The sequence below is a fragment of the Oratosquilla oratoria genome, chromosome 33, assembly GCF_046742065.1.
Source record: "Oratosquilla oratoria isolate Oo_2021 chromosome 33, ASM4674206v1, whole genome shotgun sequence".
Classification (NCBI taxonomy): Eukaryota; Metazoa; Arthropoda; class Malacostraca; order Stomatopoda; family Squillidae; genus Oratosquilla; species Oratosquilla oratoria.
This window is the reverse complement of record NC_134809.1, coordinates 26,830,541-26,843,392: the sequence shown is the minus strand read 5'-3', so window position 1 is coordinate 26,843,392 and position 12,852 is coordinate 26,830,541. Positions and strand designations below refer to the sequence as shown.

The following is a 12,852-nucleotide window of genomic DNA, read 5'->3' as shown; positions in this document are numbered from 1 at the left end:
TGTCCTGCTCTAGGATTAAAACTATTATTACAACTTTTTTTCACCTCTTAACCATATGTTTACAAAATATATACCTTCCTCAGTGGAAGAAGGCACGAATCACTGCTGAAATTAATCTGAAGTGTGAAGGATATGTATGATATCGCTAATAATAGTAATAAGAGTGATAGTAGTTGTAAAGTAATAGAAGTAGCTGTAGCAGAAGCATTAGCAGTGTCTTTGCCACATGAGTAGTTGAGAGGATGAATTGGTGGTTGACTTGGAGGACATGGTGGGAGTACGAGAGTGATTTGTAGGATTTTTTTTATTTTATTTATTTATTTATTGATTTTTTTATTCTTTTCATTAATTTGGAAATAGCAGTCTGAGGTGATTGATCAAATACCAGTTTGCCAAGGAGATTGACGTGCTTGGTGTATCACTCGGTGGGCATTCACACTTTTTTTTTCTTTTTTTTTTTTAAGAAGGGAGTTCTCTAGGGAATGGCATCTTTTGAGGCAGTGAAAGGCTTTGATCTTTGAGCCGTGGCATAGTGTTCTATCAGGGAACCAAGTGTTAAGAGATGGGGAAATCTTTGGGATTGAAAAAAAAAAAAAAAAAAAAAAAAAGTTGTTGGATGTTAAGTGATTTTCAAGGTAGGCTCGAGTCGAGTCATCTGTTGAGAAGCTTCCAACTGTTATGGAGATATAGAATACTAATTGGAAGGTCTTCCAGTTTGCATGAAAGAAGGAGTATCAGGGTTGTAAGGGTGGAGAAGGACTTGTGGGGAGTGTAAGAAATGAAAAGTAGTTATTATAGTGTATATCTGGTAATACAGACCATTCAAAGTCAAGGAAGTCTGGTGTGCACAGATAAAGATCTATGGTGTTCAGAAGAGATGGGGAGTTGGAAGTAGAGGCTATCAATCTACTTCATGGAGTTGTGATATTGTCTACCCCAAGGGGGTTGCAGGTCATTTCATTTACTTAGTAAAGGTGTGTGAGTAGGGATGGAGGGTGTAATTGTGAAAAAAGATAGTAAAGGTTCCTGAAGTCATGGTTTCTGAAGGGGAGAGGTTTAGAGAACAATTAGTGAGTGATGTTGAAAGAATCTGGTGGCAATGGCCTGAAGAGGGATTTGGAGTGTGAGTAGTAATGACAAGATACCTGGACGTACCAGGTCTGCTGTCCCTCCTTGTTTGGCTTGAGAAAGAATTGGAAGGGAACAAATGAATGGTATAACCTCTTTTTTTTTTTTTAAGATGGGAATTGTGTGCTCTTTTCCAGATTTATAGGCTTCTGTTGTGTTTCTAGGAGTGATTGAAGATACTTGTCTGGGCATTTACTGCTACTGGGCCTAGGTGTTTCACATAGAAATTTGATATTATGCCTGGTACATCAGCAGAGCTGGCACTACCAATTATCAGTGAAACATTATTCACATTGTGGATAAATGAAAATCTATTACATAATGAATCGAAATGTTCAATACCTCAGGAAACTAAGATCAGCAAGTGATTATTCAAAATTTAGCAGCATATTTGCAATAATTAATTGGATACCATATTCCAACATATCTTATTATTCAGTCATAAAATGAGAACCTATTTTTTCTGGGGGAGGGGATGTGCAAAAAGCTATAAATGGCTGTCAGTTAATGCTAATAGAATTCATAAATGTTATGTAAATGCACTACAGTACCTTTGACATACTGATTATATGATGATTATAAACAAATTTAAGAGATTAATATATTGATACCTTAACAGCACATGTTACTTGTAGCAATCGCAAGTGACTAGTCAGTGCTTAAATATTATATATATTATGCACTGTATATCTCTGATTTTGCAATACCTAGAAGTGATACAATTCAAAAATATGAGTATCATTAGCCTAAAAGGCCACTGGGAGAAGCCACTACCTATTTTCATTATAACAATAAATCAGTATATATTTTCATCATAAACACTTTATGCATAAAAATATTTGTTACTAAATATGGAATACAGAATAAGTATTCTTTACTACCTTAACATTACTACAAAAAATATAAAAATAACATTGCATTCCACATCAAAATGACTAGAAATATAAAACGTTTTGTGTCATTCACATCTCATGGCACAATGTCTGTGTCATCCAAAGACAACAAGTGACTAGAAAATCAAAATGATGTTTCAGTTGTTTGTGTTTACTTAGTATTAACTGATTTTACACATTCTACAGACGTCCACCTCATGTGCATGTCTGTATTATGTGTAAAGTGCAATTTTTGCTTGGTCTTATGTGGTACAAAGTAACAGGTATAATGTGTAAGGTGCAACATTTGCATGGTTTAAGTGGGGAGAAGTAATGGTAGTAATAATATAATTGTTGCTTAAAATTTCACTAAGAGGAACCCCCCCCCCAGTGGCTGGTACTGGGTCTTGGGCCCTTTCATAGATCTCTCAAGGAAGAAACTTTGGACTTGTGTTGTGGAGTGTGGAACTATTTTGGCTGAAAGTAGTACGAGGAAGGGAGTAGTTACTAGTTGTCAACTCTCCATATGTGAAAAGTCATAGGAAATACAGTTGAAGTTGATGGAGAGAGATGCTAGACCCAGTCCAGAGACCAAGTGTCAGCCTCTCAGGGCTGCACTTTTTGATAGAGATTTATGGGTCAATGGGTTTTGAAAAAAGGCAGCTCTGCTGTCCTTTTTGCAAGACCACCACAAGCAGGAATCTATTATTGGTCCCTGGAAAGGAGTAACATGGATGAATAATAATAATACTTGTTGCCTTGAGTTTCACTGACTGGCTGTAATGACAAAAGTTCCAGAGAGATGTAGGGAACCCAAGGACTGTTGTCAGTCACTGTGGGGCTGAGGATTTCCAGTTAGTGAAATTCAAAGTAATAGTTACCATTACTGTTTGAATATCATATGCCTCTGACAGACTGTTACCCAATGATAACTAGCACAGAATATTGTTTTAGTGGGATAACTACAGATGTCCATAGCATAATAAGGTATAATCAGTTTGGTTAACCATATAAATTGGGTTTGTTTGACATACACCCCATTTTTATTAAACTCCTGAAACCATATACTTAACACCTTTCAGAAGAACTTTGCAGAGCCATTATAGAAATCATGTCTTGGTCTTTCTTCCTCCTCTTCCTCCACCACTTCCTCTTCACTCGCTGTTCCTCCATCCTCTTCATCATCACTTGCTCCATCTCCATTCCGTTCACCAACGGAATAACCCGTAGCATGGGCAATGGCTTGTAGAGTTTGGGAATTCACATACCATGACAAGTTTGTCTGAAAAGTATTTCATGTACTGATGAGATACCACATGTCTGAATAAAATTGTCTGCCATTAGCCAGAATAAAACAAGTAACCATTGGTAAGGACAGGATTAAGGGCATGTGGGGGGGGGGGTTTAGGTTGGGTGGGTGGGTGTTGGGTATGTGGGTGGATTGGTGGGTGTTGGGTGGGTAGGTGGGTGTTGGGTGGGTGGGGGGTGTTGGGTGGTGTTGGTGGGTGTTGGGTGGGTGTTGGGTGGGTTGGTGGGTGTTGGTGGGTTGGTGGGTGTTGGGTGGGTTGGTAGGTGTTGGGTGGTGTTGGTAGGTGTTGGGTGGGTGGTGGGTTGGTGGGTGTTTGGTGGGTTGGTGGGTGGTTGGTGGGTGTTTGGTGGGTTGGTGGGTGTTTGGTGGGTGTTGGGTGGGTTGGTGGGTGGTGGGTTGGTGGGTGTTGGGTGGGTTGGTGGGTGTTGGGTGGTAGGTGGGTTTTGGGTGGGTTGGTGGGTGTTGGGTGGGTTGGTGGGTGTTGGGTGGGTTGGTGGGTGGTGGGTGGGTTGGTGGTGTTGGGTGGGTTGGTGGGTGTTGGTGGGGGTTGGGTGGGTTGTTGGGTGGGTTGTTGGGTGGGTTGGTGGGTGTTGGGTGGGTTGGTGGGTGTTGGGTGGGTTGGTGGGTGTTGGGTGGGTTGGTGGGTGGGTTGGTGGGTGTTGGGTGGGTGTTGGGTGGATGTGGGTGGGTGTTGGTGGGGTGGGTGTTGGGTGGGTTTGGTGGGTGTTGGGTGGGTTTGGTGGGTGTTGGGTGGGTTGGTGTGTTGGGTGGGTTGTTGTGGTGGGTGGGTTGGTGGGTGTTGGTGTGAGAGTGGGTTGGTGGGTGTTGGTGGGTTGGTGGGTGTTGGGTGGGTTGGTGGGTGTTGGGTGGGTTGGTGGGTGTTGGGTGGGTTGGTGGGTGTTGGGTGGGTTGGTGGGTGTTGGGTGGGTTGGTGGGTGTTGGGTATGCGGGCGGGTTGGTGGGTGTTTGGGTGTTGGGTATGCGGGCGGTTGGTGGGTGTTGGGTAGGTGGGTATGCGGGTGGGTTGGTGGGTGTTGGGTAGGTGGGTATGCGGGGGGTTGGTGGGTGTTGGGTAGGTGGGTATGCGGGCGGGTTGGTGGGTGTTGGGTAGGTGGGTATGCGGGCGGGTTGGTGGGTGTTGGGTAGGTGGGTATGCGGGCGGGTTGGTGGGTGTTGGGTAGGTGGGTATGCGGGCGGGTTGGTGGGGTGTTGGGTAGGTGGGTATGCGGGCGGGTTGGTGGGTGTTGGGTAGGTGGGTATGCGGGCGGGTTGGTGGGTGTTGGGTAGGTGGGTATGCGGGCGGGTTGGTGGGTGTTGGGTAGGTGGGTATGCGGGCGGGTTGGTGGGTGTTGGGTAGGTGGGTATGCGGGCGGGTTGGTGGGTGTTGGGTAGGTGGGTATGCGGGCGGGTTGGTGGGTGTTGGGTAGGTGGGTATGCGGGCGGGTTGGTGGGTGTTGGGTAGGTGGTATGCGGGCGGGTTGGTGGGTGTTGGGTAGGTGGGTATGCGGGCGGGTTGGTGGGTGTTGGGTAGGTGGGTATGCGGGCGGGTTGTGGGTGTTGGGTAGGTGGGTATGCGGGCGGGTTGGTGGTGTTGGGTAGGTGGGTGGGTGTTGGGTAGGTGGGTGGGTGTTGGTAGGTGGTGGGTGTTGGGTGGGTGGGTGGGTATGTGGGTATGTGGGTGGGTGTTGGGTTGGTGGGTGTTGGGTATGTGGGTGAGTGTTGGGTGGGTGGGTGAGTGTTGCGTAGGTGGGTGAGTGTTGCGTATGTGGGTGGGTGTTGGGTAGGTGTGTGGGTGTTTGGTTGGTGGGTGTGTGGGTGTGTGTTGGGTAGGTGTGTGTGTGTTGGGTAGGTGGGTGGGTGGTGGGGATGGGGGTGGTGTTGGGTAGGTGGGTGGGTGTTGGGTAGGTGGTGGGTGTTGGGTGGGTGGGTGAGTGTTGGGTATGTGGGTGGGTGTTGGGTATGTGGGTGGGTGTTGGGTATGTGGGTGGGTGTTGGGTAGGTGGGTGGGTGTTGGGTGGGTGGGTGGGTGTTGGTAGGTGGGTGAGTGTTGGGTATGTGGGTGAGTGTTGGGTTGGTGGGTGGGTGTTGGGTATGTGGGTGGGTGTTGGGTGAGTGGGTGAGTGTTGCGTAGGTGGGTGAGTGTTGCGTAGGTGGGTGGGTGTTGGGTATGTGGGTGTGTGTGTGTTGGGTATGTGGGTGTGTGTGGGTGTTGGGTATGTGGGTGTGTGTGTGTGTGTTGGGTATGTGGGTGGGTGGGTGAGTGTTGGGTATGTGGGTGGGTGGGTGAGTGTTGGGTATGTGGGTGGGTGGGTATGTGTTGGGTATGGGTGGGTGTTGGGTATGTGGGTGGGTGGGTGGGTGTTGGGTATGGGGGTGGGTGGAGGGGTGTGGGTGGGTGGAGGGGTGGGTGTGGGTGGCAACACCCACCCACATACCCAACACCCACCCACCCACCCACCTACCTACCCAACAACCAACCACATACCCACCTACCCAACACCCACCCACATACCCACCTACCCAACACCCACCCACATACCCACCTACCCACCACCCACCCCACATACCCAACACCACCCACCTACCCAACACCCACCCACCTACCCAACACCCACCCGCCCGCATATCCAACACCCACCCACCTACCACCTGTGGGTGGGTGTTGGGTAGGTGGGTATGTGGGTGGGTGTTGGTATGTGGGTGGGTGGAGGGTGTTGGGTATGTGGGTGTAGGGTAGGTGGGTGTAGGGTAGGTGGGTATGTGGGTGGGTAGGTGGGTATGTGGGTGGGTGTTGGGCAGGTGGGTATGTGGGTGGGTGTTGGGTATGTGGTTGGTTGTTGGGTATGTGGTTGGTTGTTGCGTAGGTGGGTGGGTGTTGGGTAGGTGGGTATGTGGGTGGGTGTTAGGTAGCGGGTATGTGGGTGGGTGTTGGGTAGCCGACACCCACCCAACCACTCACCTACCCAACACCCACCCACCCACTCACCTACCCAACACCCACATACCCACCCACGCGCATACCCACCCACCCACCCGCATACCCAACACCCATCCGCCCGCATACCCAACACCCATCCGCCCGCATACCCAACACCCATCCGCCCGCATACCCAACACACACCCGCCCGCATACCCAACACACACCCGCCCGCATACCCAACACCACCCGCCCGTATGTGGGTGAGTGTTGGGTATGTGGGTGAGTGTTGGGTGGGTGGGTGAGTGTTGGGTATGTGGGTGGGTGGGTGAGTGTTGGGTATGTGGGTGGGTGGGTGAGTGTTGGGTATGTGGGTGTGTGGGTGAGTGTTGGGTATGTGGGTGTGTGTGTGGGTGAGTGTTGGGTATGTGGGTGTGTGGGTGGGTGTTGGGTAGTGGGTGTGTGGGTGGGTGTTTGGTATGTGGGTATGTGGGTGGGTGTTGGGTATGTGGGTGTGTGGGTGAGTGTTGGGTATGTGGGTGGGTGTTGGGTAGGTATGTGGGTGGGTGTTGGGAAGGTGGGTGGGTTGGTGTGGGGTAGGTATGTGGGTGGGTGTTGGGTATGTGGGTGGGTTGGGTTTGTGGGTGGGTGGGTGAGTGTTGGGTATGTGGGTGGGTGGGTGAGTGTTGGGTGTGTGGGTGAGTGTTGGGTATGTGGGTGTGTGTGTGGGTGAGTGTTGGGTATGTGGGTGTGTGTGTGGGTGAGTGTTGGGTATGTGGGTGGGTGTTGGGTGAGTGGGTGAGTGTTGCGTAGGTGGGTGAGTGTTGCGTAGGTGGGTGGGTGTTGGGTAGGTAGGTGGGTATGTGGGGTGGGTGTTGGGTAGGTGGGTATGTGGGTGGGTGTTGGGTAGGTGGGTGGGTGGTGTTGGGTAGGTATGTGGGTGGGTGTTGGGTATGTGGGTGGATGGATGTTGGGTATGTGGGTGGGTGTTGGGTATGTGGGGTGGGTGTTGGGTAGGTGGGTATGTGGGTGGTGGGGGGGTGTTGGGTATGTGGGTGGGTGGGTGGGTGAGTGTTGGGTATGTGGGTGGGTGGTGGAGGGGTGTTGGGTAGGTGGGTGGGTGGGTGGAGGGGTGTTGGGTATGAGGGTGGGTGGAGGGGTGTATGTGGGTGGCAACACCCACCCACATACCCAACACCCACCCACCCACCTACCAAATAACCAACAACCAACCACATACACAACACCCACCCACATACCCACCCACCCACCCACATACCCACCCACCCACCCACATACCCACCACCCCCCCCACATTCCCAACACCCACCCACATTCCCAACACCCACCCACCCACCTACCCACCGAACCCACCCACATAGGTATGTGGGTGGGTGTTGGGTATGTGGGTGGGTGTTGGGTATGTGGGTGGGTGTTGGGTATGTGGGTGTGTGGGTGAGTGTTGGGTATGTGGGTGGGTGTTGGGTATGTGGGTGGGTGTTGGGTATGTGGGTGGGTGTTGGGCAGGTGGGTATGTGGGTGGGGTGTTGGGTATGTGGTTGGTTGTTGCGTAGGTGGGTGGGTGTTGGGTAGGTGGGTATGTGGGTGGGTGTTGGGTAGGTGGGTATATGTGGGTGGGTGTTAGGTAGCGGGGTATGTGGGTGGGTGTTGGGTAGCCAACACCCACCCAACCACTCACCTACCCAACACCCACCCACCCACTCACCTACCCAACACCCACATACCCACCCACGCGCATACCCACCCACCCACCCGCATACCCAACACCCATCCGCCCGCATACCCAACACACACCCGCCCGCATACCCAACACACACCCGCCCGCATACCCAACACCCACCCGCCCGTATGTGGGTGGGTGGGTATGTGGGTGGGTGGGTATGTGGGTGGGTGGGTATGTGGGTGGGTGGGTATGTGGGTGGGTGGGTATGTGGGTGGGTGGGTATGTGGGTGGGTGGGTATGTGGGTGGGTTGGGTATGTGGGGGGGGGGGGATGTGCGTGGTGGGTCTGTGGGTGGGTTGTTGGGTAGGTGGGTATGTGGGTGGGTGTTGGGTAGGTGGGTATGTGGGTGGGTGTTGGGTAGGTGGGTATGTGGGTGGGTTGGTGGGTATGTGGGTGGGTATGTGGGTGTTAGGTGGGTGTTGGGTAGGTGGGTGAGTGTTGGGTATGTGGGTGGGTGGGTGAGTGTTGCGTAGGTGGGTATGTGGGTGGTTGTTGGGTATGTGGGTGTGTGTTTGGTATGTTGGCTAGGTGGGTGGGGTGTTGGGTATGTGGGTGGGTGTTGGTGACGGGGGTAATGTGGGTGGGTGTTGGGTAGCGGGGTGGGTGTTGGTTAAGTGGGTGGGTGTTGGGTACCCAACACCCACCCACATACCCAACACACACCCACACACACACCCACATACCCAACACTCACCCACCCACCCACATACCCAACACTCACCCACCCACATACCCAACACCCACCCACCCACCCACATACCCAACACCCACCCACCACATTACCAACACATACCCAACACCCACCACATACCCAACACCCACCCACCCCACATACCCATCACCCATCCACCCACATACCCATCACCCATTCCACATACCTAAAACCCACCCACCTACATACCCAACACCCACCCACCGTGGGTGTGGGTGGGTGTGTTGGGTACGTGGGTGGGTGTTGGGTATGTAGGTGGGGTGGGTTTTAGGTATGTGGATGAGTGTTGGGTATGTGGGTGGGTGGGTGTTGGGTATGTGGGTGTTGGGTATGTGGGTGTTGGGTATGTGGGTGGGTGTTGGGTATGTGGGTGGGTGGGTGTTGGGTATGTGGGTGGGTGGGTGTTGGGTATGTGGGTGGGTGGGTGTTGGGTGGGTGGGTGTTGGGTATGTGGGTGGGTGGGTGTTGGGTATGTGGGTGGGTGGGTGTTGGGTATGTGGGTGGGTGGGTGTTGGGTATGTGGGTGGGTGGGTGTTGGGTATGTGGGTGTTGGGTATGTGGGTGGGTGGGTGTTGGGTATGTGGGTGGGTGGGTGTTGGGTATGTGGGTGGGTGGGTGTTGGGTATGTGGGTGGGTGTTGGGTATGTGGGTGGGTGGGTGTTGGGTATGTGGGTGGGGGGTATGTGGGTGGGGTGTTGGGTATGTGGGTGGGTGTTGGGTACCCAACACCACCCACTTAACCAACACCCCACCCCGCTACCCAACACCCACCCACATACCCCGCCACCCAACACCCACCTACCCAACAACCAACCACATACCCACCTACCCAACAACCAACCACAAACCACCCAACAACCACCACACACCCACATACCCAAACACCCACCCACATACCCAACACTCACCCACCCACGAACATACCCAACACCCACCCACCCACAAACCCAACACCACCCACCCACACGTACCCGACACCCACGTACCCGACACCCACGTACCCGACACCCACGTACCCGACACCCACGTACCCGACACCCACGTACCCGACACCCACGTACCCGACACCCACGTACCCGACACCCACGTACCCGACACCCACGTACCCGACACCCACGTACCCAACACCCACCCACATTGGGTATGTGGGTGTTGGGTATGTGGGTGTTGGGTATGTGGGTGTTGGGTGTGTGTGAGTTGGGTATGTGGGTGGGTGGGTGGGTGTTGGGTATGTGGGTGGGTGGGTGTTGGGTATGTGGGTGGTTGTGTATGTGGGTGGGTGGGTGTTGGGTATGTGGGTGGGTGGGTGTTGGGTATGTTGGTGGGTGGGTGTTGGGTATGTGGGTGGGTATGTGGGTGTTGGGTATGTGGGTGGGTGGGTGTTGGGTATGTGGGTGGGTGTTGGGTATGTGGGTGTGTGTGTGTTGGGGTGTGTGTGTGTTGGGGGTGTGTGTGTGTTGGGTATGTGGGTGTGTGTGTGTGTTGGGTATGTGGGTGTGTGTGTGTTGGGTGGGTGGGTGTTGGGTATGTTCGTGGGTGGGTGAGTGTTGGGTATGTGGGTGGGTGGGTGTTGGGTATGTGGGTGGGTGAGTGTTGGGTATGTGGGTGAGTGGGTGAGTGTTGGGTATGTAGGTGGGTGGGTGTTGGGTATGTGGTGGGTGGGTGGGTGGGTGTTGGGTATGTGGGTGGGTGTTGGGTATGTGGGTGGGTGTTGGGTATGTGGGTGGGTGTTGGGTATGTGGGTGGGTGTTGGGTATGTGGGTGGGTGTTGGGTATGTGGGTGGGTGTTGGGTATGTGGGTGGGTGTTGGGTATGTGGGTGGGTGTTGGGTATGTGGGTGTGTGTGTGTTGGGTGGGTGGGTGGGTTGGGTATGTTCGTGGGTGGGTGGGTGTTGGGTATGTGGGTGGGTGTTGGGTATGTGGGTGTGTGTTGGGTGTGTGTTTGGGTACCCAACACCCACCCACCCAACACCCACATACCCAACACCCACCCACCCAACACCCACATACCCAACACCCACATACCCAACACCCACCCACATACCCCGCCACCCACCACCCACCCACCTACCCAACAACAACCACATACCCACCTACCCAACAACCCACCCACCCACCCACCTACCCAACACCCACCTATCCACCCACATGCCCAACACCCACCTATCCACCCACATGCCCAACACCCACCTATCCACCCACATGCCCAACACCCACCTATCCACCCACATGCCCAACACCCACCCACCCACATACCCAACACCCACCCACCCACATACCCAACACTCACCCACCCACCCAACACTCACCCACCCACCCACATACCCAACACTCACCCACCCACATACCCAACACCCACATACCCAACACCCACCCACCCAACACCCACATACCCAACACCCACCCACCCACATACCCAACACCCACCCACCCACCCAACACCCACCCACCCACATACCCAACACCCACCCACCCACATACCCAACACCCACCCACCCACATACCCAACACCCACCCACCCACATACCCAACACCCACCCACCCACCCACCCAACACCCACATACCCAACACCCACCCACCCACCTATGTGGGTGGGTGTTGGGTATGTGGGTGGGTGTAACTGATAGAAAGATATCTTGGGCCCAATCTGAAGACTAAGTGAAAGCCCCTTAGGGCTGCACCTCCTCATAGAGGTTGGGGGGTTGACAGGTTTTAAAAAGGGTAGATGTGCTGTCCATTTTGCAGGACCACAACAAGCAAGTGCCCTATGACTGAGATCCTCACCTTTGGCATTTTGGCCTTGAGCTCCTGCAAGGCTGCCAGTGCTGATTTGTAGTTGCCATTTGTGGCAAAGAATTCAATTATTGCAGCATACAAATCCCCCTGGCGAACGGCATTCTCCAAGTTAGGGTCCTGCAGCAACTCACGGGCCTCTGCCACTGCCGACTCTCCTGATTCTTCGAACATTCTGATAAAATATTATAAATTCTTGTCTTGATTTGCAAAACCTTCTTGAGTATAAAGTAACTATGCAGTAAAATTGATTAAAATAATAGATTAATAAAAAAAATAAATAAAAAAATGTAAATACTGTACATCAAAGGTTCTTTCTTCCTTATGTAGGGTGTTGCAAGCACCCAGATAAAACCCATTATACTACCCCTCCTATCTGAACACCTTGGGGATGAAGGGTCATAATATCCACTACAATACTATTTGAGTCTAAAACAATGTGGCAAGGCACAGTTCTTCCACAGTTAGGCTCAAAAAATGGTGCCAATTTATCCCCACTGCTTCAACAAGTGGAGATTTCCTCCTTATCCTTTCAAATGAAAGCAGTTGCAAACATCCCTTCATGCTACATCTCTTTATCCATTAACTTCTATTTTCTGTACTCTCTTCCCCATTTTACTGACATTTCACATGCATCCACAGCCCCCTCCTTCTCAAGTTCATTCCACCACACTCTTTGCCACTCTTCATTCTTTCTATGTGCCACACAATCTTAGCACTACTTCTTCTACCCTATCGGTTTCCTTCCCACTGCTGTTCTCAGCTTCACTTTCATATTTCTCATTCTATCCATTCGTGAAACACCTATCATATTTCTCAAACACTTCTTAAACACATCCAGTCTCTTCTTTTCTACTTATGCACCAAGGGCTTCTTCCTCCTTGTAAGAGAGGTAATCAAGTAAAAGTCACGCACAAATTCCCACCCATTCCACTACCCATGTTTTCCTCTTACCTTGTACCTTTATGGATGAGGGATCAGCCCTGTCTCCTGCCCAGATCAGAGGCAATGCAGCAAGACACAGAACATCCACAGCAAGGCTGCTTAACTTACACAGTGACACCCCCCACCCCCATCCCCTCATGTGGGAAATAAGACAGGGAGAAATCCCTTTGGATTGCATCAACTTATCATCCATACATAACCATCCTACACTCACCCCTCTCCACTGCCTTCCACCTTCTTTGCTAAACAGGCATTACCCTCTTGCTCAAAGCCCCTTTTACCTCATCCATCTCATCCTCAATCATCCCCTCAACTTCTCTCTATCCACCTCTGTCTTCCACACCTCTTTTGCTATTGTTTCTTTACTCGTTCATTTTATTAGTGCCTCCTACTGCCACCATCCATCTTTCCCCATCCTTCTCCACATTCAA

At 52.0% G+C, this 12,852-nt stretch overlaps 1 protein-coding gene across 1 annotated transcript in view; it reads right to left on the bottom strand.

Moving 5' to 3' along the window:
* Positions 1-316: 316 nt before the first annotated feature.
* rempA (intraflagellar transport protein rempA) overlaps positions 317-12,852 on the bottom strand; it is a 76,299-nt gene continuing 63,763 nt past the window's right edge. Inside the window, exons 26-27 of the mRNA XM_076172708.1 lie at positions 11,468-11,651; positions 317-3,282 (exon numbers count right to left, since the gene is read on the bottom strand). Of these exons, the coding sequence (XP_076028823.1) occupies positions 3,079-3,282; positions 11,468-11,651 (388 nt within the window). The 3' untranslated portion in view covers positions 317-3,078. The remainder of the gene's footprint in view (positions 3,283-11,467; positions 11,652-12,852) is intronic.